A 27471-nucleotide genomic window follows, 5' to 3' on the forward strand; every position below is an offset into this window, starting at 1 on the left:
AGTAACAGACTTTTACCCAACAATATTTAGAAGTCTGGGTCTAATCCACGACACTAAACGTTTCTATCGCAATAACTAATAAGGTATTAACAGTATCATTGACGTAATTCAAGCTCTTTGCCAGAGCTGAACTTGGAGTCTCTCATAGTGCGAATCGAAACTGTTAGGCCATTTTAACAACTATCTGACTATATTAATACTGAAAGCACAGAGGTTGAGTATATTATATTGAAATAATTTTGGAGCCTCACCACGTAGTTGTAGTCCATGTCACCAGGTTCAATCATACTCTCTCATGATGATATCCTGCAGCGTAGTTTCCACTGTAAACGGCTCCGTCGTAAAACTGTCATGTCCAAAGAAACCAGGTTTCCCTGAATACTTTCCATAAATTATATAATTGTACAAAGCCCATAGCTTCCAGCTTCCGTTTCAACGGTTCAATCGTACAGAAATCTACAAGTGTTAGCTTGATGAGTTGACCAATAGATAGTCATGTGACGTACTATGAATACTCATATTACTCTCCAGCTGCTTAATGTATGTGTTGGTTGAATAGGTATGTTATTAAAGCATAACTTGTATCGCTTTAGCGGAAGGAAAACTTTTTTGATTTTGTTGTGTATTGCAACCTGGGTCACGTGGATGGACTTCGCCATTTACGTTCATATTTATGTATTTCCAACTATTATAAGACACTGAACTCTGCTTATCGCTGCTGTTTGTTACATGTATCTTTATGGTTAAATCTAGTGCCTTGGACTGATAGATATTTCTTTGTTTTGTTCATGTTCATGTATTCCCAACTATTATAAGACACTAAACTCTGCTTATCGCTACTGTTTATTACATGTATCTTTATGGTTGAATCTAGTGCCTTGGACTGATAGATATTTCTTTGTTTTGTTCATGTTCATGTATTCCCAACTATTATAAGACACTAAACTCTGCTTATCGCTACTGTTTATTACATGTATCTTTATGGTTGAATCTAGTGCTTTGGACTGATAGATATTTCTTTGTTTTGTTCATACTTACGTATTCCCAACTATTATAAGACACTGAACTCTGTTTTTCGCTGCTGTTTTTTACATGTATCTTTATGGTTGAATTTAGTGCTTTGGACTGATAGATATTTCTTTGTTTTCCAATGTCACTAAGTACAGTGTATACACACTCGTCTTGGAGATTCTGAATCTCCGGCCTGAATACGTCGTTATGGTCTGAGTGTATGAATATTTTGCGAAGGAAAAAGTTATTGTTTTTCTTTTCCAAAAGCGGTTTATTTTCGGTGACGTCACACTACCTACAAATGCCAAACAAGTTAAACTGTAGTTCTTATGCATTCCGTTCCCCCCACAACTTTATTACTGCTGTGGTTTTCACGCCACTTCTTGATTTGAACATTCAAATTCCTTTTAATTATAAAGGATTGCATCCCCTGTCTTTCATTATATGTTAATTTTTAAAAAAAGTAATATAATAGAAAATACTTATAAAATAAGTAAATGAAAATGTATTTATCTTTGAGATGAACTTTAAAACTTTAATACTATATAATATATGTTCTTTACTATTAGAACTTTGACGCATGTATACCAGTAAAAAGTCCGTAATGGACGTGACCCTTTATAAATTAAATTACCCTTTCAAATGAATATGTTTGTTTGGTTTAACACCGATTTAACACCGGTTTAACACTGGTATTGTCCAAAATAGATTTAACCCGGAAGAATACTGCAAAATAAGCTTTATAGTGAATTTTTAAATTATTCGTCTTTTACTAGATACTAATTAAACTTATGTGACACAACGTTCATTTCTTGTTTTTCATTTCCAAAGGTTTGGTTAATATGATGTCCTTTCGTTAGAGCTGGAAATAAATTAGGCTAAGATCATTAAGCAACTAATGTTCGAATATGTCAGAAATAAACAATTAGAAAAAAGTAAAAAAAAACATTGAAATTTGATATATCATTAAGGTAAATCAATAATAGTTTTGGAACAGAAAGCTTAGTTATTCCTTAACAAACGAATATACATTTAATTGTGAAAGTAGAATACGTAATGTTTGGTTTGATTCTCGCGCAAAGTTACACGAGAACTATCTGCGCTAGTTACCCTAATTTAGCAGTGAAACACTAGAGGGAAGGCAGTTAGTCATCACCATTCACTGTCAACACTTGGGCCACTCTTTTACCAACGAATAGGAGGACTTACCATCACATTATAACAACCCGCTGGCTGGAGAGAAGAGCACGTTTGGTGAGACAAGGATTCGAGCTTGCAGCCCTATAATTACGAGTCAAACACCCTGAGCACCCGTCCATGTCAGATCGATAAGTAAGGATACTCGTAGGTTGAAAACCTTTTTAAATTTTATTAATTCACCATTTAATATGTTTCTGGAAGTTTATTGTTGTCGCCTCCTAATTGCACAGTGATATATCTTCTGCGGACTCACACCGCTAAAAACCGGGTTGCGATGGTGGGCAAAGCACAGATAGCCCATTGTGTAGCATTGTGTTTAATTCTAAACAAATAAACAAGCAATTATCGTTGTATGTCTTCTGGTTTAAATGTTAAATATTAAAAACACATACTGACAGTTTTTTTTCTTCCGATTTTACTTCTAATTATGTAGCCTACAAATACGACCGTGTTCTAATAGTAACATATTTAAAAAAAGAATAGTTTTGTATTAGAGTTCCCGTCCTTGTTACTATGAGATACTGTTAAGAAAAAGAACAATATTTATTTGTCACTAGATTTTCACTGCATTTTGATAAATCTTAAATAAATAAAATCTAGAAATTTATTGTTTCACCCCGCGCAACGATTGTAATCAATAGCTGTAAACTAATTTGAAACGTTCTCCGAAGAATTAAAACTATGAAGAACTAAAGCAGAATAAGTGGTGACATTGAAATAAGGGAATTTGATTTGTTTGGATTTGGTGAAATGATCCAAAACGTTTAACATGTTAAATAACGATGTACAATAAAACAACAACGACTATAAATACATTTTATTGGAGAAGTGAAACTGTGTTTTCTGCACAGCATATACATAAACTCGTTTTCAATGCTACCTTACAAGTTAGCCTACCTTTATCAGGTTGACACCATCTGAAAAATACTTAATGTCTTTTCATTTGAATACATTCTTTGCCTAGTACGTTTTTATCTAAAAAAACTTCCCTGGTGGATGTCATAAGAAACACATGTTGAACAATAACAATAAAATTAATCACTGTCGTTTCAACTTAAATTCTGCAAACACAGCAACTTAATCATGCACGTCTTCCAGTTTACACTTCAACACGAACGTTAAATGTCAGCTCACCGTAGCCTGTTCATCTATATCAAACATTCTTTGGTGAGATTGTAGACAAAGAAGACATATACATGTTCAAAAGTTTCTAAGGAAGGGAGTTTTCTACGAGTAAGTCTGAGGACAGCGTTTCGATCTGTTTCGTATACAGTCTTGAATAGTGTTTCATTTACACAAGGGGAAAAAGTCACCGGAGCTCCGTTGACAAACGATGATAGTTTTAGAGTTTTTCAATAAATTTCAAATCTTAGACCCAGAGAGATCTGGCAGGATTTAACACTCCTACGAAAAGACGTTTCTAGTCCTGATTTCTCCAAGCCCGTTCCCCTGGCTGTGGTTTCGCTAGATAGTAGATAGGGACAGTGGGAATCTCGTTAATCCATTCATTAATGGGTTTAAATGGCAATTTCATTTAAATACAAAATTACTAGCCTAATAGTAATAACCTTTCAAGTTGCTCTGGTGCCTATTAGGCCTCACTTTTCGTAGGAGTGTTAAACACAGTAGGTTCTAAACGGAAAGACTTTCAAGTGGTTCAGCAGTAAGTCTGCAGATACACGACGCTTAGAATCGACTTTCGATACCCGTGGTGGGCAGAGTACAGACAGCCGCCTCTTGTGGAGTTTCACGCTCGACCACGACTACTTCGAACTGAGCAGAAAAAAACGAAACGTTTCCTCAGACTTTGTAAATAAGCACTAACAAGTACTTGTAAATAAGTACTATCAACCGTGTTAAACACGTGGCGGATAAACACAAATATGCCTACAATAGAACAAAAGACTTATTTCTTTTCAACGTAAAAATGAAATAATTAAGAGTTGCGTTATCAAAACTACCTTCTATGGACTTCGTAAGTTTTAAAACATCAATACTAACATGTAATGTTAAAAACATCACACATGTTTCAAAGAAAATTGAAAGAATAATGAATACGAGATGATGAAGTTAAAAAATTTAAGATAGTTCTCGCAACTCTCTCTCTCTAACTTGTTATTCTAAAACATATTATTTTGAAATAAATAGGTGTAAGAGTATATAGACCACTGTCAGTTCTTATACTTGAATTTATAACAGAAAATAAATATAACTCGAAGAATGTAATGATTACGTATGCGTTAAACATTTATATATATTTCAAGAATACAATAGTAATGGTGTAACAAGGTATAATTACAACATATATGTATACATAGATATCTAATTAAACTTTTATATATTTCAATAGTTATTAATAACGCTAGGTACCAGATAACTTTATATAAAGAAGTCAGAGAATTAGTCATTCTTTTCATGTGATTTCCTATGGTAACATAAGTGCATCGTCAGCAACACGTAACGAATGTTGTAACATTCAGTTAATGATAAATATATCGTGTCATTTAACACTAAAATGTTATATTATTTATTCTGAAAGATAACCTCTAACAAGATGAAGATATTGGTTTACGTACGTCACCGTCATTGTAGAAGAAAACAGTGTTTATTTACAACTCTTGTAGACAATGTGGTAGCTATCTAGATTTGTATTTGCAGGTTTGTATAAATATCTCAGCATTCCTTTCTTTGTTTCAGAAATATTGCTGTATTTCTTTTCAAACGCACTTCGTTTGTTCCGTTATATGCTTTACGAATGGAGTTTGGTACAGAAAGTATTTTTTCTTGCCAGCCTTGTGCTGGTTTACTCAAACAAGCGTTAACTTGTGAGATAAAAGTTCATTATATTCAGGTCTTACTGCGCCTGCTCAGACCTAATCAAGCTAATGATTCGTACTGCTAATATTTATTATGTAAACATTTAATTATCGACTGAAGTTCGAAAAGTAGCGTGTTTGTTAAATAGACTTCAAATCCTCAATAAGCTGTTGACATAGGTTCTAAAGATGTATAGTTTTTGTTTTTTTTACCGAATCCAGAAACTGAATAGATAGTTTACGTTTCAAAGAACGTTAGAATTGTTCATACAATTCAGATGAATGTTATACATATTGGATTTAGTTATTTTGTTTCTCTGTGATATATCAGATTTATCACGTTGGAAATTTGTGTCGAATGAAGAACTATTTCCTTCACTGGCTATAGTGTGACGATTCTATGACAGCACAACTGCACTAAACGGAAAACAACGAACAACTATTGCTCGTAATTCTACGTTCAAAAACTACAAAATTCGTTTTAAAAAAATAAAACAACCGATGGTTTCCTTTTTGTCTTCCCAACTGGTATACGACTGACTTTAGAAACTGATGCTAAACTAAAGACAACGTACGTGCATAACATACAACATAAATATGAGAGATATCATGTATATTTAGCAACATGTTAAACCCATGTCCAATATCTTCAGCGCATGCGTCAATAGTATTAATAAGTGAAACTACAAAATTGCGTGAGATACACCTTGATATAAACCTGAACTAAAAGCAAAAGAGGTGGTAAATTACGTGTCATTATCTAAACCTTTAGCTCTCTAAAAGGTTCTTTCTCAAGCATGTAACATATTCTTGATAAGACCTCACATAGAAATACTCATAAAGTTTGCTTCTGAAATATATACTATAAACAAGTGCACACGGCTGAGTTAACAAATGTGCGCGTATTTACGTAATTATACGTTATTAAAAATTAAAATCAGTGCTCAGAAGAAACTACCAGTTTTTAACCACTTTCAAAATTTTCATCCTATAGGAATGGTTACAATAATAACGATGGAAGACTACCATGGTGCGTATAGCCATTGACTACAGTTAAAAACGAGCCATTGATGAGACACCTAATCACTTTCTGATACTGCTGGTGTCATTGAAAACGTGCTTAGCAATTTACTTCTGCACTAAATCATGCCTCACATGGCGAATAATACCTTACTGCTTCTGGATTAGATTCTGGATGAAACACATTGTAACTTACTGCTTCTGGATTAGATCCTGGATGAAACACAATGTAACTTACTGATGCTAGTTTAGATCCTGGATGAAACACATAGTAACTTACTGATGCTAGTTTCGATCCTCGATGAGACACATAGTAACTTATTGATGCTAGTTTAGATCCTGGATGAGACACATAGTAACTTAATGATGCTAGTTTAGATCCTGGATGAGACACATAGTAACTTAATCATGCTAGTTTTTATTATTTATAATACGTTTAGTAAAGTATTCTCTTTCACTGAGTCCGTAATAAGGTATTTTATTACTTACACCTACAATTTTTTTTCTTTATAATCACTTATTGATTCACGTGTTCTCAATGAAACTTTCAATACTATTTGATTGCTTTATGATAAAAGCGCACTATGGTCTTTATATTGCATGAATTGTCAGATGTAACTTTATCTGGATACAACATTTACCATAACATGTCTTCTAAGTGTCGTATTTTGTTGCAACGTACAACATGAAGATCTAAACAAATGGAAATCTAGAGTCGTACGATTTAAGATCGTAACTCAGATTAAAAACATCGGTAATTACATTTTTATTTACAATCAGAGAAACAGTAAGCTACAATGCTCGGTTTTAAACAGTTTGAGTACGATCAGGGTCTATTTCACCTCCTAATTGTACGTACAGATTTTGATAGTAGTTTGGGACCTTCACAAATTCGAGTTCTGAATTTGTGTTCAACCACATTAAGATTACACCTAAGTAAAACAAGGATTAGTTCAAACTCATGTAATATTGTTGTTGTAAACATTTGTTAGTTTACAGTTTCTCTCTAATCAAATAAGGTTTATTCCAAAAAATGCACCATTAGACAAAAACAAATAATATAATAAGAAGTAAGTAAGAATATTCTGTGATTCAGAAGTGATAGAAAACAAATCATCCATTCGCTTAGAATTAAAATCAGAGATATTATTTTATTCGTCTCATATTTTCATTCAACCAGTTGGACATTTCCAAGTGTCACGGATAAGAGATTTTCTATCATTCACTGTAGCTGTGACGAAATTCTTTCATTATTACTACAAAAACATTAACTGTACATTTTTGTTATCTCTTACTACTGAAAACAAATAGTCCGAGAAAGATACCCGCTATTTAATTTATTAAGTTGAAGACGTATAATTTATTTTGTTTTTACCCTACTCCAAAATGACTTATAATGGATGTACAAGAAATAATTTCATATTCTAAAAGTAAAGATAAAGCGATGAAAACAAAGTACAGAACAAACATCACACAAGATAAACCAATATTCATACGCCATTTGAAAGCAGCTATAGAAGCAATGACGAAAAGTAGCATCAAAAATAACAGTAATATAGAACAAGCCATGCCTGTACTGTTGACCGTCACTGGTCCGAAAATAAAACATGCCAAAAGCCACGGAACAGGGAGACTGAAATAGAAAAACCGCGAAGAATTAATACACTATTCATTATCAGTTTTCTTACACATACATATATATATAAAAGCAGAGAGAGCTGTAATCTTTTGTATAACTGTAAAATCTTTTACGTTAAGAGTATTTTGATGTTAAATATTTAATATTATTTCTTATCGATTTTTTTCAGTTAATAATCGAGTTGATTGTTTTTATCCTTCACGAAAGATACACTGGAACCAGCGCAGCAACGATAGGTGCTAAAACGAGTAACTTAAATGTTTATTATTTTCTACTTAAATATATGTAATCATGTGGAAAGTGTGAATTAAAAAAAGGCTTAGCGTCTATAGTTCGTGGACTGAACAATAAAAACTGGCAAATTTGAGTACATCAGTATTGTCGGATTTGTTTGGAAATCTCCACCAGGATCATCTGTCATGTGAAGGGCAGCTGGCCAACATTATCCACAGCCAACTACTGGACTCCTCTATTCTGTAGAATAAAAGGATTTGACCGTCATTCTAAAAGCACAATCAAGGCTCCAACGTATGGAATATGATTGTACAGCACCGGATCCAGTGTCTTGGCACGATAACCATCAGACCACGCCCACCTTCAGCTTTTACCTGGCAATAAAGTTTTACGTTTCGCTATTTCAGTAACATAAAACCGTTGCTATAAAGCAGAACCACTCTGCCTCACTAAGCACTTGATGTGAAACTAGCCACTACTTGTTCGTATTATCGAACGTCCTTTTATTTAGATAGCACCATCCAAGATGTCTTTATGGGTGTTAACAAAACACAAATGTATATCGAAGTGTGGGCTTACGAAATTGTGAATAAGCTAATGCTTAGTGTAATAAATTCGGTAAGCAATATAAACATATTCCGTTTGAGAAACAATTATTGTGTCACTCTTTACGAACATCTATCCTTATTTGCTCCCCCGTGACACAGCGGAATATCTAAGGACTCACAACGCTAGAAACCGGCTTTTGATACACGTGGCGTGCAGAACACAGCTCGCCTTTTTTTGTACTTTTGCTTAACGACAAACAAACAATCTTTCCTTATTTCTGGAAATACTATTTTATAATTTACGTTAACGTAATTATATTTCTTTGAAATATTTTTTTTTGCTCTACATAAAAAGTTATTTTTTTGCGCTACAAAAAGGTTTTCTTGTTATGAATAAAACATTAAAATAATAACAAATAAAATCTCTCGCTGGCTTAGTTAGAATAAAGAGGGCGTTAGTATTAACTTAGAACTTTCAGTTTTCCAAGAAAAAATGCAAAATGGAAGGGGGGGATAAGCATGCACCTTAAATTATTTCGTTTGGTTTATTTTGAATTTTACGTAAAGCTACCCGAGGGCAATCTGCACTGGCTGTCCCTAATTTAGCAGTGTAAGACTAGAGATAAGGCAGCTAGTCATCACCATCCATTTTCAGCTCTTGGGCTACTCTTTTAGCAATGAATAATGGGATTGACCGTCACATTGTTATGCCCCCACGGTTGAAAAGGTGAGCACGTTTGGTATGACAAGGATTTGAACCTGCGACCCTCATATTACGAGTCGAGTGCCTTAATCACCTGGTCATGTTGGGGCGTGTACCTTAAAAAAATTCCCAAGAGTGTCTACAGTATATTTAGAGAAAATTAAAAAATACATGTTTGTTTAATTTGTTAAATACGCATGGCTCGGTATGGCCAGAGTATGGCCAGGTGGTTAAGGCACTCGACTCGTAACCTGAGGGTCGCGGGTTCGAATCCCCGTCACACTAAACATGCTTGCCCTTTCAGCCGTGGGGGCGTTATATTGTCACGGTCAATTCCACTATTCGTTGGTAAAAGAATAGCCCAAGAGTTGGCGGTGGGAGGTGATGACTAGCTGCCTTCCCTCTAGTCTTACACTGCTAAATTACAGACGGCTAGCGCAGATTGCTCTCGTGTAGCTTTGCGCGATTTAAAATACAGCAAATTAAATAAATTAACGAAATTAATAAAATGCAATATTTAAGGATATTTTGTAATATTTTACTCTTGCTTTCACCCTATTCTGTCAGAGTTTTTAATCCTTAAAGTCTCTTTCATTTACAACAAGGCAGTGATTAAAGAAATAGAGTCGAAAGTATTTCATCTTCGATTCGTGGCGGATTTGTAAATAAGGACTATATGTATATACACATACACATCTGAAGCGAAGCTGGTCAAATATTTGTCCATAAATTTAGTTATTTTATTGTTGTTTTTTTTTGTGCAACTATTTTTATAACAGGATATTTGAAGTCTGTGAATTAATTTCGTATTGGTTTCAAACCGCAGGTAAGTCGAAAATACTTACCCTACTGCAACATCAAATATGTTGCTCCCAATTGAACTGGAGACTGCCATATCACCAAATCCTTTGCGTGCAACCAGAACACTTGTAATTAGGTCAGGGATGCTCGTGCCAGCGGCGAGAAAGGTCAAACCCATTACCTGAAATTATTCCGAAAATTCGAAACTTTTCATTGTTACTGGTTTTAAAACAATAGTAATAACGTATCATTTGCACACAACACAAATCAGGGAATCTTTGTCTTTTTCATCAGCCACAACTCGTTACATCTGCGTTCATTATCTTAGTTTCATATTCAGTAATGAAATCGAGAGAAAGTTTATACGTTTTGCACATGAACACGTTTTCCAAAATTAACTTGCTACACATGAAAGGCAGTTCGTAATTAACAATTATAGCTGGTTTTTCGAGTGGCTCTGCTATTTCCCGTTTTATATTAATACTTATTCAGAGGTCATGAAGCTGACGTTATCAGACCTGTTCGTGTGTTTTTTTTTTTTTTTTATTGGGCCAATTAGAATCACCGCAACTTCCTCCAGTTTTATTAACTAACCACCTGGGTGTTTTAAATTACATAGTGAGATCCCTGATTTAATAATGCATTGTTGTTATACATATATGGGTCTGGAGATAATTTCTACACAAAGCCTGTAGGGGGAGCCTTTAAACGTTACTTCACGGACATTTTTACTGCTTAGTTTTAATAGAGAACCACTACTCTCTGTAGAATCAGCGAGCAGACGAAAATTCAACACGTTCATGATCACCTTTATTAGTTAAAACATCTTCTTCCAGAGTTCATCTTGATGAGACAGTTTCATCTGGAAGTAAACTATGGTTTAACAACTGCCTTCGCCCTATAGAACATGATACATATGTATATACGTTTTTCAGTTTTCTGAAATATCGTTGAAACACTAATGCGAGAATTATTTGATCATCTTAATATCCAAATAATGGAACAAAAAACCACAAATCTCTTTCCTTTTTCTTGCTAGTACAAAACAATTAGAAAGAAAACACATCGTATGAGCTTATATCTTCTACTTATTGTAGAGGGACATAAAAAACAATTGTATACGTTATGATGTCACACATATATCCATGTATCACTTGTATATTACAAAGATGAAATGAAACGAAATAACCTAACTGGTTGTCATGACACAAAATCTTAACATTTAACTTTGTTGTTCTACCATTAGCTTGAACGGTTTAAACAGGGAGTGAATATTATAGAACCTACTTCGTTTGGTATTCCTGCAGCTTCGCCGGTCAAAGAAGCCCACCAGACCATCAGATAGGAAAAAAAAGCGATCCAAAGAATACTTCCTATAAACGTTATGGGAAACCACTTCCTTTTCTCCTGCATAGTCCAAGACACGTATATATGTAGTTTAAAATCTTTCACAGGTTTAAATAGATTTTTATTCTCGAATTCGTAAGACGAGGTGTTTGAAACTTTATGAGTCCCGGTGCTATGATTAACGTTTGTCATGCGGACACTCAGGAAGATTTATTGTTTTGTTTGTTCTGGAATTTCGCGCAAAGCTACACGAGGGCAATCTGCGCTAGCCGTCTGTAATTTAGCAGTGCAAAACTAGAGGGAAGGCAGCTAGTCATCACCAGCCACCGCCAACTCTTGGGCTACACTTTTACCAAAGAATAGAGGGATTAACTATCACATTATAACGTCGCCACGGCTGAAAGGGCGAGCATGTTTGGTGCGAGAGGGATTCGAACCCCCGACCCTCAGATTACGAGTCGAACGCCTTAACCCACCTGGCCATGCCGGGCCCAGAGAGATTTGAGATTTTGCACAAGCAAGTAGTTATTAACTGTACATGTTAGCGGAGTGATATATGAAGTAAGTTGAGAAGCGGAAGAGCAAGGAGCGGTTAATAATCTATAATGCATTAAATGTAACGTTATATAAATTAATATTTCTATATTAAATAATAACCTAACATCTAACAACAACGCCCTCTAAAATCTCGTGCACGTTTACACTCTCGTACCTGAGACATGTGCTCAGCAACAATCAACTGCAAATTATCTTTGTAAACTTGAAGATAACCTAAGCAGGTCGAAACGTTGTCTGTATCTTATTTTAATTAAAGTTTTAATACCTATACCAGCCGTCTTGAGAATACATTTCTAATAAACATTTGTTTCGTGGAATTTGGGTAATTTCCTCAATATACGTTTTAAACTTGGTTAGATCCGGGTTGTTTTTGTAAACCTGCCGGACATCCGTGTGAGTTTTTGTTAATACACATTTTCTTGTATTAGTGGTGCCCCCCAGTGGCTCAGCGGTATGTCTGCGGACTTACACGCTAAAATCCGGGTTTCGATACCCGTGGTGGGCAGAGCACAGATAGCCCATTGTGCAGCTTTGTGCTTAATTCAGAACAACAACAAAACAACAAGTGTTAGTGGTAGTTTTTACCGCAAACCTACATAATGGGCTAAATACTCTATGTCCACCTTAGGAAATCGAACCACACAAGGGGTTGTAAGTCCGGAAACTAACCTCTGATCCACCGTGTATACTTCACAAGATTGTTAACTATGTAAGTCATTCCTACCACTGTGTTGCTTGAATTATACTTTAATTCGAATCTTATTTATCATCATAACAATGCTACCTTCAAGTTCCTGTTTCCATTAAAATTAAGATACGCCATGCGACTAATATGTTCTGAAAAATTCAGGTCTATTTCATGATGCTGCAAAGATACTGACGGGCTACAGTTGAAGATTCTCGGTTCGATACGTATTAATATAGAAAATAACGTGAAGCTTGGTCACGAGAAGAACAAGAACTTAAAGTAGCTTAGATTACAAGTTAAAGTTCAAGTGTTTATACATAGAGGACACTTACAAATGTTTGTGAAAAAGGCTGTAATTTAACATTTATTTTCTCTTTTTGATTTAATTGTTTGTTTGTTTGTAACTGAGCACAAAGCTGCTCGATGGGCTATCTGTTCTCTGCCCACTAAGAGTATTGAAACCAAGTTTCTAGCGTTCTACGTCCATTGTGCCACTGGTGGGCTCGACTGGCACTGTCATAATATACTGCACCCTGTTTCACAAACATTTCTAAGTGTTCTCTGTATATAAACACTTGAACTTTAACTTGCAATCGTTCTTAGTTTAAAATAACGGATAATTCCAAGCACTAATCAATAATTCTCTAAATGGCTACCGTTATTTTAAACAAATAATGATTAATGTAGTTTTTAACCACAATATTTTCTTTTTTTTTTGCTTCTAACTACACTAGAATTTTCCACTTTCTTAGATGGTTTTCAATTAACTATTTTGATATGAGCAACTCAATAAAAAAGTAAATTCAATTTGGGCTCATAAAATTATGTTTGAGAAGAAAGTTTTTTCATCTCAAAATAAAAGGTACGAAAATCTCAGTTCTTAAGCCTAAATCATCTTGTGGTCCTTGGAATGTTGAAAATTGTAATTAATTTTCCTTCATATTTCTGATGTCATTCAATCAAACTAAAAAGCCCAGAAGTGTAAAACGAATGTCACTTATTACTTACATTATCATTACACAAGTGATATTTGAATAGATTTATTTTTATTGGTTTGATGTGAATCGTTCTTAATGTCTTTAATATTTTGGAAAATGGCCAATAACTCTTAAAAATAAAAAATGCATCTAATATCGGCTACTTGTTTATCGTGACCTTTTTATTTCCATACTCGTGATTGATTGATAACGTTTATTACCGATGTTGTTAATACCTTATCGATCCTAAACGGTTATTTTCTTTTTGATACTGAAGCTTGCAGAAGATGTTTAAAATCAATTTTGGTATTAGTTTTATAAAGCTGCCCGGCGTGGCTAAGTATGTTAAGGCGTTCGACTCATAATCCGAGGGTCGCGGGTTCGAATCCCGGTCGCACTCAACATGCTCGACCTTTCAGCCGTGGGGGCGTTGTAATGTGACGGTCATTCCCACTATTCGTTGGTAAAAGAGTAACCTAAGAGTTGGCGGTGGGTGGTGATGACTAGCTGCCTTCCCTCTAGTCCCTCACTGCTAAATTAGAGACGGCTAGCACAGATAGCTCTCGAGTAGCTTTGCGCGAAAAACAAAAACAAAAAAAAAAAAACATTATAAAGCTTTCAAGGCACAAATGCGCGCACTACTGTTATTATAAATATTGAGCGCATTTGTGCTTTGAATGTTTTCCAAAACTAATGCCAAAATAATACTTATAATACTATAAATTTGTGCTTAGAGCAATATTAAATAAATTAAATTTAACATTTTATTTATATTTGTATATAAATTATATTTATTTATACAATTATTTAATTCTGAATATAACCTTTCGGCGAACATCCGGTAGGGTGAGCCACAAAGAGAATATAATTGGTGCCATGAAAATGTAGTTTAGTCTTTTCCGCCAAGTGGTGGGCCAGCTTAAGTCTAATGGTTTTTCTTCTTCTAAGACTTCTTCCGATTGCTGGGTTTCCTAAAAGAATATTACAATAATTTTTAATAATACTTTATTGTTATCAACATACGAAATAAAAATAAATCTAATAATGTCTGAAAATGAAAATCTTTTTTTCTTTTCTTTTCACTAAGTGTACAGTAACAATAAAAGACTGCAATAACTATTTATTTTTGCTTGAACGTTACTAGACCACAGCCAACTTATTGGTGTAGGTTTGGTTTTCTTTCTCTGAGAAAAGGTACTCTTCCAAAAGTAATAAAATCGATTTTGAGATGGCGCTGTTACCTGCAACTGAACACGTACTTCCTGCACGTGAAAACGAGTCCTCACAGATATGTATCAAGTGTATCACAACCAAATGACGACACTTATATTTGGAGTATCAAGTGTAATAGAGAAACAACTATAAACATAAATATTAAATATATGTATGTTAAGCTGCGTGGCACGTCCACCAGTGTCATAGCGGTAAGTCTCTGCTAAAAACCGAGTTTCACTACGCTTAGTGGGCACAACACAGATAGCTCATTGTGTAGCTTTGCTCTTGACAACAAACAAACAAATGTATAGCATCTTAGATATTATTGATTTAATCTTTTAAATACTGTGATTGACTATTTAAAAATAGCTTTTACTCAAATTTGGTAAGTCTTTCATTTTCTTAGTCGAAGAGTTTGGTTTAGTTTGGATTTCGCGCAAAGCCACACGAGGGCTATCTGCCAACGAATAGTGGGATTAATTGTCACATTATAACGATCCCACAGCTGAAAGGGCGAATATGTTTGGTGTGATAGGGATTCGAACCAACAACCTTCAGATTACGAGTCAAGTGTCTTATCCACTTGGCCATGCCCAGCCTTAGTCGAAGAGACCTGTATCATAACCAAACTGAATTCAACTATTATATATATATATAAATATGAGCTTGAGAGTTCTGTTTGTTGAGCACTGAGCTATACAAGTGAACTGGTTATCTGTACATGGGTATCGGAACTTGGTTTTTAGCACTATAAGCCTTCAAACGCACTATTGGACAAGTAGAAAGAATAAAACACCAAAACATGCGTTGTTAATTACTAAGTTACACAAAGAGCTACCTGTATTGTGCCCACTGCGGGAGTCGAAACCCAACTTTTATCGTCGAACAAGTGAAGGATTTCGAAAACAAATAAATATAATTTCTCGGATGATTCAATACTTTGATGATTCGTTAACTAAACCAATTGACACTTAACATTTTTCCATTTACACTTTCAGAAGTAGCAGGCCCGAAGGTGTAGGGTTCAAATTCCCATCACACCAAACATGCTCATCCTTTCAGCCGTGGAGGCGTTATAATGTTACGGTCAATCCCCCTATTCGTTGGTAAAATAATAGCCCAAAAGTTGGCGGTGGGTTGTGATGACTAGCTGCCTTCCTTCTGGTCTTACACTGTAAAATTAGGGACGGCTAGCGCAGATAGCCCTCGAGTAGCTTTGCGCGAAATTCACAACAAACAAATTCACAAAGTAGCTCAGGCCATTCGATCCCTTGTCCGAAGTCAGCGTTTGGCGGGAATATTCATCATGACTGATATCTTCCCAATTCAGTTGGAGAGGGAAGTTTTAGCATGTTGAGTTTTAGTTTTGAAATAAATAGACATGCTTAGGATGGCCAGGTGGTTAGGGCATTCGACTCATAATCTAACGATCGCGGGTTCGAATCCCCATCGAACCATCGCATCGTGCTCGCCCTTTCAGCTGTGAGGGCGTTATAATGTGATGGTCAATCCCACTATTGAAAAAAAGAGTATACCAAAAAATTGGCGGTGGGAAATAATGACTAACTGCCTTTCCTTTAGTCTTGCACTACTAAATTACGGACGGCTAAAGCAGATAGCCCTCGTGTAGCTTTCGCGAAATTAGAAAAAAACAAACAAACGTAAGTGGACACCTTGCTATGATGGTGTAAGCAATTATTAATTCCGAGAGCACTTTGTCAGCGGATTTATTGTTTTTGTGATAAAATTAATTTAATAAGTTTCATGTCTTTTAAAATTAAGAAAATAATTAGTTCTCTGAAAGATTGCAAATCATCTACAGATAAACTTCCAGAATCAACGTTTAAAACCTACGCAGCACAGCGTAGAAAATAAGATAAAATAATTTTGTTGCATAAAGTACGACATAAAGTTTACATTATGTGAAAACAGTTTCTGTCTTTTATTTACAACGTAAATCGTTGGGAATCCTGTAACTTGAATACGTTTAATTTAGGCCCAGCATGGCCAAGCGTATTAAGGCGTGCGTAATCTGAGGGTCGCGGGTTCGCATTCTCGTCGCGTTGTGGGGGCGTTATAATGTGACGATCAATCCCACTTTTCGTTGGTAAAAGAGTAGCCCAAGAGTTGGCGGTGGGTGGTGATAACTAGTTGCCTTCCCTCTAGTCTTACACTGCTAAATTAGGGATAGATAGCCCTCGAGTAGCTTTGCGCGAAATTAAAAAAAACAACAACAAACAAACCTTGTGCTACACGTGAGCCAGCAAACCAGATCAAATACCCCAAGGTTCAAACAAAGCCATTCCGAATTTAGACTTGCTGACGAAAGGGGAATGCAGTCAATCACCAGCACCTGTCACTAACACGGCTACTCTTAATCGAATAAGGTATTTATTAGGAATCTTGCAATACGGTTAATGTACTTTAACGAAATCTAGCAAGCTATCAGTAAGCATTATAAGACTTTTGTACAGAAACAAATCATAATTTCTAACAGAGTATTTCTGTTGAATATTGACGTTTATTACATGGAATTCAAGTAGTGACCGCTTCGAGTGTCAAGCGATTTTTATGTTAAGATTAAAAAAACACTTTTCTCCGTCTAAAAGTTAACAAGTGTCCTTTATGTAATCTCTAAAATTTTTAAAAATCACTGCAAACTGGAAAGAATTTAAATAAGACAATATTAGTACTGTAGATAATAAATTACAGTCAAAGTTGTCAAATTTTGTGACAAACAGTTGGTGAAACTTCTGTACCGAGATACGTGTGGTATCGTACCAAACGTAGCGATTATCTTTCAATATTATAACGCGTCCGTAATTGAAAACGCTAAGCATGTTCAACAGCATCCCCTAGGCTAAAACTAAGGATCTTCCATCTACAACTAGGCCTACCCTAAACACACATTAACCGTAAAAAAACAACAAAACACATTTGAGTAATTGCGCCTACAGTTCAAATTGGTGAATCGAAGTTTTATTGTTTATATATATTTTACATTTATAATAATAATATTGTACATAATAATAATAGTTTTCAAACCTACTGGATGTCGTCTTATGAAACAATAGTAAATGTACTCACTTACAACGCTAAAATCCGGAATTTGATTCCGGCGGTGGGCACAGCAGGCTCAATACAAACAAACAAATAAAATACACCAGACCTACCGTACGTAACTCGAGTACAGCGGATGGTCCCGAGTCTGTAGTTATTGTACATAAATTATTGGGTGAACTATTATATTCGGTCTTCCCAACACCTCTTATCTCTGTAGCTTCTCTGGACATCTGGTCCAGATCTTGAGTGATTTCGTTGTAGTCACTGCCGGACAAAGACGTGAGAGACACCATATGGTCTAGCTATTAACACAATAAGATGGCGTTAGAAGCTTTGAAGACTAAAAACCACCAAAGGAGTATTTCATTGTAATCTATATCTCAGTTCAAAGGTTAACTATTAGAGATCGAATACTGTATTACTGATAGACTTTCTAAAACGTAATTTATTTTTTATAGTAACAAGAACCGGAAGAGGACGGCGTTTTAATTGTTTGTAAAATGAGCTCAGAGTTTCCGAAATCGACATTAAAATCTTAAATTAATTATCATGGTTCTCAACTATAATTTCTGCTGATATTAATTTATTTTGTCTGCAATGTATACATATGGAATCTTATGAAATAATTCATTTGAAAAACTGTTTTGTTAAAAATTCTGAAGACTTCAGTTCCGACCAAGAATCTTTGTCGTGAACACTAAACACAGTGAATACCTAACAACCTTAATACCTTTGAAATTTGCTTTGACTTAAATAATTCACGATGAGTTCAGAAAAAATGTTTTTACCTGCATTTAAATACTAATTTTGATTATACAGTTGCTAAAATTATATCATAATTCTGGCACATTCCATGAAGTGTGACTTACCACAATGTTTTTCTTATTTAATTTCTTTCATAACGATGTGTTACTTTCCCTATACAGAGTAAATACAAATATGAATTTTTATCTTTTTTTTTTTTTTTTTAATTTCCCGCAAAGCTACACGAGAACTTTCTGCATTAGCCATCTCTATCACAAAGATAGATTTCTAGTCATGGCTTCTCACACCAGGTTATCGGTACACTGATACTTAACACCTGGAAAAAACATTTAGTGTCATGGCTATTATAACCTCACAAAGATAGAGTTCTAGTCATGGCTTCTCACACCAGGATATCGGTACACTGATACTTAACACCTGGAAAAAACCTTAAGTGTCATGGCTAACCTCACAGTTCTTTACTGTCACCAGGGCTATAACATGGAAAAAACATTTAGTGTCATGGCTATCATAACTTTTAAAAGTATCTTCCACTCAAGTTGGAAGTCGAACACACCATTTAATTATGAAAAGGAATTACAACAAAACCAACACGTGCTGCATGAAGTGTCTTTACTGCTGTAACAATTTGTTGCAAGACTGTATTTTTGTGTGTGTTTATTTCACTCATGTGGTCTCAAAAGACTCAAATAACGACGTTTCATTTCCCGATTCTTTAACAGTGATTATTTGATTCAATGCTAAGCACGTGCACGTGCGTGTTTGATGATAATTTCTCTCTATGTTAAGAAAAAAAACAAAACTGTACTAGGAAAGTATGAATATTATTTCGGCTTAGTTTATTAAAGGTATAAGCTGGTAAAAAATAATGATAACTTATTGTTTCTAGTTGTAACATCACAAAGTGAGCTGAATTCCGATTATGAAGTAAAAAGACGAGAGATGAAAGTCTATGAATTCACTATGATATATTTTTGTGGATTTTAATGTAAAGTATTTCATTAATGTATATTTAGTTGTAATACGTTCTATCATATATAAATTTATCGTGTTTTAATTACTTTTTTTGTTTTAGTATATTTTGTCTGAAGGGATGGCCTCTTGCTGACTAGGCTGAATATTTAAGGGTTTGTGACACTAAAAATCGGGTCTTTATACCCCGAATGGAGGAGCACAGAATGTCCCTCATATAGCTGTCTGAGTCACTTAACAAATAAAATATTTAACACGAAGAAGTGTTTTAAAAAACAATATACGTAAACGTACATATTAAACATGTCGTCTTTAAACCATATAACCCAATATATATATATATACTTTATCATTCAGCAAAACTGCAAAAAAAACCTTTCAGAGAGAATACGGAGAACAGCCCTTCTTCACGAACTCGTCTTAATCTCTAATCTTGAAAGCAAAAACTAAAACAAAATTGATAATTCACATTTATGACAAGGGTACTAAAGGACGTCTGCCGCTGACCCTTGTTTTGAATTATTGACCGGAGAAAAGGTCGTCAGTCAACAGCATCATACCACCAGATATCTACTGTAAGGAACTGACACTCACGCTTATGTCGCACCTACATTTTAAAGTGCAAATAATAATTTTGTAGCATCGCACTGGTTCTAACCTGGTTCTCCAGATCCAAAGCCTAGAGCCCGACATGTCCAGGTGGTTAAGGCACTCGACTCGTAATCTGAGGGTCGCTGGTTCGAATCTCACTCGCCCCAAACATGTTCGCCCTTTCAGCCGTGGGGGCGTTATAAGTTACGGTCAATCCCACTATTCGTTAGTAACAAAATAGCCCAAGAGTTAGCGGTTGGTGGTGATGATTAGCTAGCTGCCTTCCCTCTAGTCTTACACTGCTAAACTAGGGAGGGCTGGCGCAGATAGCCCTCGTCCCTCTAGTCTTACACTGCTAAACTAGGGACGGCTAGCGCAGATAGCCCTCAAGTAACTTTGCGCGAAGTTCAAAACAAACGAACTTTTTTCACTGCTAACTACAACGTAAAATTCGTATTCGCAGTTAAAATTAAGAAACTAGAATAATACATAAGTACATAGGTCATTAGCACTGTTTACACTCGTGTCATTTGTTTTATAATTTTCAGACGAAGTCTGGTAAATCTAAAAAAAATGACGAAAATTAATTTTGTAATATTTATATTTATTCTTCAGTTAAATATAAATTTGTTAAAAAAAACATAGTGTGAATATAACTGTTTACATTCTGAATAATATTTTCTAATATTAATAATTATTATCCGAGACAAATCCATGAGGGCTTAGTTATAAATTTGCAAAGCGAGCAACAGTAATTATTATAGGGTAGAAAACCCGGAACACACTCGATTTTTCTCTTTGTAATTAGGGTGATAAACAAGTAATTCTTTGTTCGTTGCTACCAGTCTTAGGCCTAAGAGGTTAAGTTCGTCTTCGGTTTGTGGGGATTTCGAAACGACCAGCTGGTGTGGGAGTGGTGTTAGTTTTTATAAGGTTTCACTACTGGCTTATGAAATCAATAGCTCCATATGAGAGCCAAGCGACGTCGTGTATTTTACATGGTGTTTATTCGTCTATTCTTCTTGTCACAACCATTTTTTTAAACTATTTTTCTGGAATATTACTCATAGTGGCGCCATCTCTACTACAATATTGATAAATCTTTAAGAAACCTTATCAATTTATTATCCCCATTCCAGGCTACAAAACTGCCATTTCAATTATTCGTTGCCAGGTAGGCTAAAAGAAACTCAATCGGTAGCAAAAATTTTTATTCATTCCGGTGCTTTTTAAGATAACATTTAAAATAAGGTTTGTATTTAGCATAAAATATCAGATGGTATTTCATACGGGGGTTTTTGAAACGTAATATTGCAGAACTAAAGTGTAAAATATGCCGCCAAAATTTCAGCTCCCAGGTTTTATTGTTGTCATTTTAGTGCAAAGCTACACAATGGGCTATCTATCAGTCTACTGTGGGAAATAGAACCTTGTATATTTTAGTGTTGTGAACCCGTAAGCTTAATGCAGACTCATCAGACTCGTGGAGCTATAATAGAACTTGTAATATCTATAAATAGCTTGTTAAAACCTAAGTTACATAAGTAGAGCTTTTGGAAAACAAAACACAAAAAAAAAAAACATCGAATTTTAACTGACTATACAAGAAACTATACGAATCAAACTTTGTAATTTATAGATATACTGTTCTTGCATTAATTAATTTTTCGAAAATTAAAAGTACAAATTTCTCTGTAATAATATGCTTCACAACGTATGATTGGTTATGTATTATTATATGAACGTTTTCAAACTACTGCTGTTTCCACTTGATTAATTTTGTTGTATGTTTTTTAATGTAAGATAAACTACTAAATGAAGTTTTATAATGTTTATTTTTCACTTCCAGTGATTTAGTCCCAGTGTCTTAGAGATAAACTTAAGGACTTAAGACTTTAAAGTTCAGAGTTCGATTCCTGCAATGGACACAGTGCAATTTTGCGGTTAAGCTTAAAACAGAGCAATTAACTTTATCGCATTTGTTCTACGAATTGGAAATTAATTTTTGAAAAAAGTTCATTTGAGTTACTTCTGTTATGTCTTTATACCTGTCACACACTAAACACGCTCCCCCCTTTCAGTCGTGGTGGCATTATAATGTGACGGTCAATCCTACTATTCGTTGGTAAAAGCGTAGCCCAAGAAGTGGCGGTAGGGGTGATGACTAGCTGCCTTCCCTCTTGTCTTACACTGAAAAACTAGGAACGGCTAGCGCAGATAACACTCGTGTAGCTTTGCGCGAAATTCAAATCAAACCAATCATACCTGTCTGTTACTTTGAGATTCTTTGCTTTGTTCACAGAGATCAGTTTCGTCTACAGAAGAGATTCCTGTGTCAACTGTGGTCACATAATTATGGACGTCTGTTGAAGAAACTGTCAACGTTACAGGATGGACCTTTGTCGAAGAACAATTGGCGTAGGCTACGCAGGTCGGACAGGTAGCGCATGCTGAGCAAAGGTTACCACCAGATGGAGTCCCATGAGTTACAATACCACCGTTCGAATTTCCTGTATATCGTGGTTTCGTTGCTTCCAATAGAACACGCAACGACGCTATGGCGTGAAGCTGGGGCGCTTCCTCGTCTAATTTTCCTATTAAATAAATTGTAACACTTTAAAGTTGGTGACATATTACAATACTAATCAACAAGAATTATTCTGGGTAACTATAAAAATTTAGCTCCCCGCTAGTACAGCGGTATGTCTCCGGATTTACAACGCTAAAATCAGGGGTTCAATTCCCTTCGGTTCGCTGAGCAGATAGCCCTTTGTGGCTTTGCTATAAGAAAAACACACACACTACAAAAAAAATTTATTCTACCGACTCTTTTTGCTTCAGATAAAATTAAACACTTCAAATAAACTTTCAGAAACGAAGAAAACAAAAGTCACTGAATAAAAAGTAATTTTCGTGAAATAAAAATAAAATAAAAACTTAAATATATGTATTTACGATCGACGGTACGCGAACATGAAAATTCTTTATATTTCACTTATATTACGCATCTAATTGAAGTAATATATTAACCGTAATTAATATTGTGAAAATAAATCATTAAATGGGAGAGCCTGGACTTAGTTTATGTTCCAAGTCCTTTATCAAACATACCCACAATAAAAAAGACCAATAACAAATTTTATTAAATATATATAAATAATTACAGTTAATATTGCTCTGATTTAACATGATTTATCGTAAGTTATTGATAAAACTTTTTCTATGTTAATAAAAGGAGGCGAGTTACATCTATTCTTCACAATTGATGTAAGTTTGATGTAAAAGTAACAAAGATAAATATTACTGCAATTCTTGATTATGAGAAACCCACTTGAAATAAAATTGTATCTCAGAACGGCTGTTATGGGCATTAACACTTTTATTGATAAAGGAGAGAACAACGTTTCGACCTTCCTAGGTCATCTTCAGCTCGTAAGTCTGTTTGTTTGTAGTTAAGCGCAAACCTCCACAATAAGTTTTCTGTGCTGAACGCACCCCTGGTATCCTAAACCTGCTTATTAGCGTCACGAGCTTGTCGCTGAGCCACTTAGCCCCAAGTGACTTGGGGCGAGCAACAATTCTCTAGTCTTTTGCATATGCACAAATATATCTATTCGTGCGAATAGTTGTTTACTTATTTATTTATTAGACATTGTCAAATACCTTCTACAACTTTCTACGTTATCCACTTACCGTCGTGCAGGGGGTCAATAGAATGTATCATTAACTGTAGTAGACCTTGGCGAAATTTGCTGCCGGCATGAAGAATAGGTCGACTCACTCGTCTTCTTCCCAGCTAAAAGACAAAGAAAATATTGAACCTAAACTCATAGACCTCATCAAAAGTTTTGAGATATTGCAGGTAGAAAAAGAAATGTTACTGGTTCTTTGAGTGAATTACATTAATTGAATGGCTCATTCAGTTAAAGTACCAAAACTCTTCCCGCTATGGTCAGGTGGGTTAAGGCGTTTAACTCGTAATCTGAGGGTTACGAGTTCGAATTGCGGTCGCACCAAGCATGCTCACCCTTTCAGCCGTTGGGGCGTTATAATGTGACGGTCAATCCCACTATTCGTTGGTGAAAGAGAAGCCCAAGAGTTGGCGGTGGGTGGTGATGACTAACTGCCTTCCCTCTAGTCTTACACTGCTAAATTACAGACGGCTAGCGCAGATAGCCCTCATGTAGCTTTGCGCGAAATTAAAAAAACAAACAAACCGAAACTACATTTATCAGAGTAAATTTAAAAACAATAAAATTTTCCAAAACTTAGGATTTATTATTATTTTTTATTTTAATTATCAAACTTAGACTTTCTACGTAGTATTTCGTTCGTTTGTAGCTAAGCACAAAGCTACGCAATTAACTACCTGCGCTCTGCCCACCATGTGTATCTAAACCCGGATTCTAGAAGTATAAATCCACAGACATACCACTGCAACACTGGGGGATACGTAATGGTTTAATGGTAAACTCCAACGATTATAACCTAGCAGTTGGAAGGTCGATACTCAGCGCGCATAAACCATTTTTTGTCATAATTTTATTTTCATAACTTAAGATGTTTATAATGTTCAGGAAACTCTTATTTTATTTTTACAGATGAGCATCAATATGTATGTAAAAACGGCTCGTTTTGAGTTGAGAAAATTTTTACGTAGAGGAGCGAACAACGTTTCGACATTTTTCGGTCATTGTCAGGTTCACAAAGAAAGAAAGGGGTAACTGACCGATAGCTGACCACATGTTTGAAGGCAGTTGTGTAATTAAGTGAAGGAATGTAGAGGGCGTGCTTAGATGTTTGATTATATTTATTAATGTAGGTATAAAGGTGTTCCTTTGTATTGGTTTATTTTAGGCTTGAGTTGTTGTATAAGTAAGGTTTCTTTAATTTTGCGTTTATTTGCGTTTGTTTCTTTATTTAGTATTTGAGTGTTTTCTATGGTTATGCTGTGTTTATTTGATTTGCAGTGTTCGAAAACGTGTGAAGGTGACTTTTTGTGTTCTTTGAATCTGGTTTCCATTTTTTACTTGTTTCTCCAATATAGAAGTCGTGGCAGATATCACATTGTATTTTATAAATAATGTTGGTGTTGTGTTTGTCAGTGTAGTTTTTTACATAGTATAGACCTTAGTTTTGTGCCTGGTTTTGAATAAATTTGCTATTAACTGGAATGTCATATTTTGTTACCAGGTTTTGCCAAATGTTGGTTATTTTTCTGCTGTGTCGAGAATATATGGTATATAGCAGTATATGATTTCGTGATGAGCAGCAGTTTCCAAAACGAAACTAATGATTTATACTTAGCACAAACTTTAAATCGAAGTTATTATTACATGCAATTAAAATGTCAAAGTCATTGAAACGGAATTAATTGTAAGGGTTACATCAGTTACTCTTCGATTACGCCGTATTTTTAAAAGCTTATATGATTAACAAATTACTCAAAATGGTAACTGCGTTTTCACCAATTCCTTGGCAAGTGTTAAAAATATTAGACACTAATTACTTATTAATACTAAATATTTGGTATTTTCGAATTAAAGGACAAGCTATGAAACATATACGCTTTCAGTTGGATCACAGAATCTTAGGGTTTAAACATAGCTATTCCCAACATACAACTGCTGAGCAGAAGAAGGGAATTCAACTACTCTTTACTGAATATCTAAAGTTTCCTTCATTTATTACAACTTAAAGTGCAAAGTGTATTGTTTGTCATATAGTGTGGGGAACGTTAAACCTTCAGACATATAGCCCAGCACTAAAAGCTCCAGATAAGATCCAGCCTGCTGACCAATACAAAGCTGATCTTCTAATAATGAAAGTGATATGTCAGTTGAAAATACAAATTAAATAAAACTAGAAACAAACAAGATCAGTAAACACAACTACATTCTAACAAGAACAGTGAACAGAACTACATTCTAACAAGATCAATGAACAAAACTATATTCTAACAAGATCAGTAAACACAACTACATTCTAACAAGATCAATGGACACAACTACATTCTAACAAGAACAGTGAACAGAACTACATTCTAACAAGAACAGTGAACACAACTACATTCTAACAAGATCAGTGAACAAAACTACATTCTAACAAGAACAGTGAACAGAACTACATTCTAACAAGATCAGTAAACACAACTACATTTTAACAAGATCAATGAACACAACTACATTCTAACAAGAACAGTGAACACAACTACATTCTAACAAGATCAGTGAACACAACTACATTCTAACAAGATCAATGGACACAACTACATTCTAACAAGAACAGTGAACACAACTACATTCTAACAAGATCAGTGAACACAACTACATTCTAACAAGAACAGTGAACACAACTACATTCTAACAAGATCAATGAACACAACTACATTCTAACAAGATCAATGAACACAACTACATTCTAACAAGATCAATGAACACAACTACATTCTAACAAGGTCAGTGAACACAACTACATTCTAACAAGATCAATGAACACAACTACATTCTAACAAGATCAGTGAACACAACTACATTCTAACAAGATCAGTGAACACAACTACATTCTAACAAGAACAGTGAACAGAACTACATTCTAACAAGATCAGTAAACACAACTACATTCTAACAAGATCAGTGAACACAACTACATTTTAACAAGAACAGTGAACACAACTACATTCTAACAAGAACAGTGAACAAAACTACATTCTAACAAGAACAGTGAACACAACTACATTCTAACAAGATCAATAAACACAACTACATTCTAACAAGATCAATGAACACAACTACATTCTAACAAGATCAGTGAACACAACTACATTCTAACAAGATCAATGAACAGAACTACATTCCAACAAGATCAGTGAACACAACTACATTCTAACAAGATCAGTGAACACAACTACATTCTAACAAGATCAGTGAACACAACTACATTCTAACAAGATCAGTAAACAAAACAACATTCTAACAAGAACAGTGACCAGAACTACATGAACACAACTACATTCTAACAAGATCAATGAACAGAACTACATTCTAACAAGATCAGTGAACACAACTACATTCTAACAAGATCAGTGAACACAACTACATTCTTTCGATTCAATGATATAGACCATTTTTGTGCATCAATATTGTAAACAATAATTGAAAGTTTGTTTGTTTGTTCATAATTTTGCCTTAGCTACACGAAGGCTATCTGCGCTAGCTGTCCCTAAAGAGTTACCGCCAACTCTTTTATCATTGAATAGTGGGATTGACTGTGACATTATAATGTCCTCACGGCTGAAAGGGCGGGCATGTTTCGGTGGGACGG

General features: G+C 35.0%; 1 protein-coding gene across 1 annotated transcript in view; it reads right to left on the reverse strand.

Annotated features, from left to right (window-relative positions):
- Positions 1-3011: 3011 nt before the first annotated feature.
- The window catches only part of LOC143222443 (sodium/potassium/calcium exchanger Nckx30C-like), a 345661-nt gene continuing 321201 nt past the window's right edge, over positions 3012-27471 (reverse strand). Inside the window, exons 2-8 of the mRNA XM_076448971.1 lie at positions 23842-23944; positions 22414-22742; positions 17931-18122; positions 14367-14513; positions 11260-11379; positions 10017-10153; positions 3012-7680 (exon numbers count right to left, since the gene is read on the reverse strand). Coding sequence (XP_076305086.1) covers positions 7419-7680; positions 10017-10153; positions 11260-11379; positions 14367-14513; positions 17931-18122; positions 22414-22742; positions 23842-23944 — 1290 coding nt within the window. The 3' untranslated portion in view covers positions 3012-7418. The remainder of the gene's footprint in view (positions 7681-10016; positions 10154-11259; positions 11380-14366; positions 14514-17930; positions 18123-22413; positions 22743-23841; positions 23945-27471) is intronic.

The sequence above is a fragment of the Tachypleus tridentatus genome, chromosome 8 (genome assembly GCF_004210375.1).
Source record: "Tachypleus tridentatus isolate NWPU-2018 chromosome 8, ASM421037v1, whole genome shotgun sequence".
In the NCBI taxonomy this organism is placed as follows: domain Eukaryota; kingdom Metazoa; phylum Arthropoda; class Merostomata; order Xiphosura; family Limulidae; genus Tachypleus; species Tachypleus tridentatus.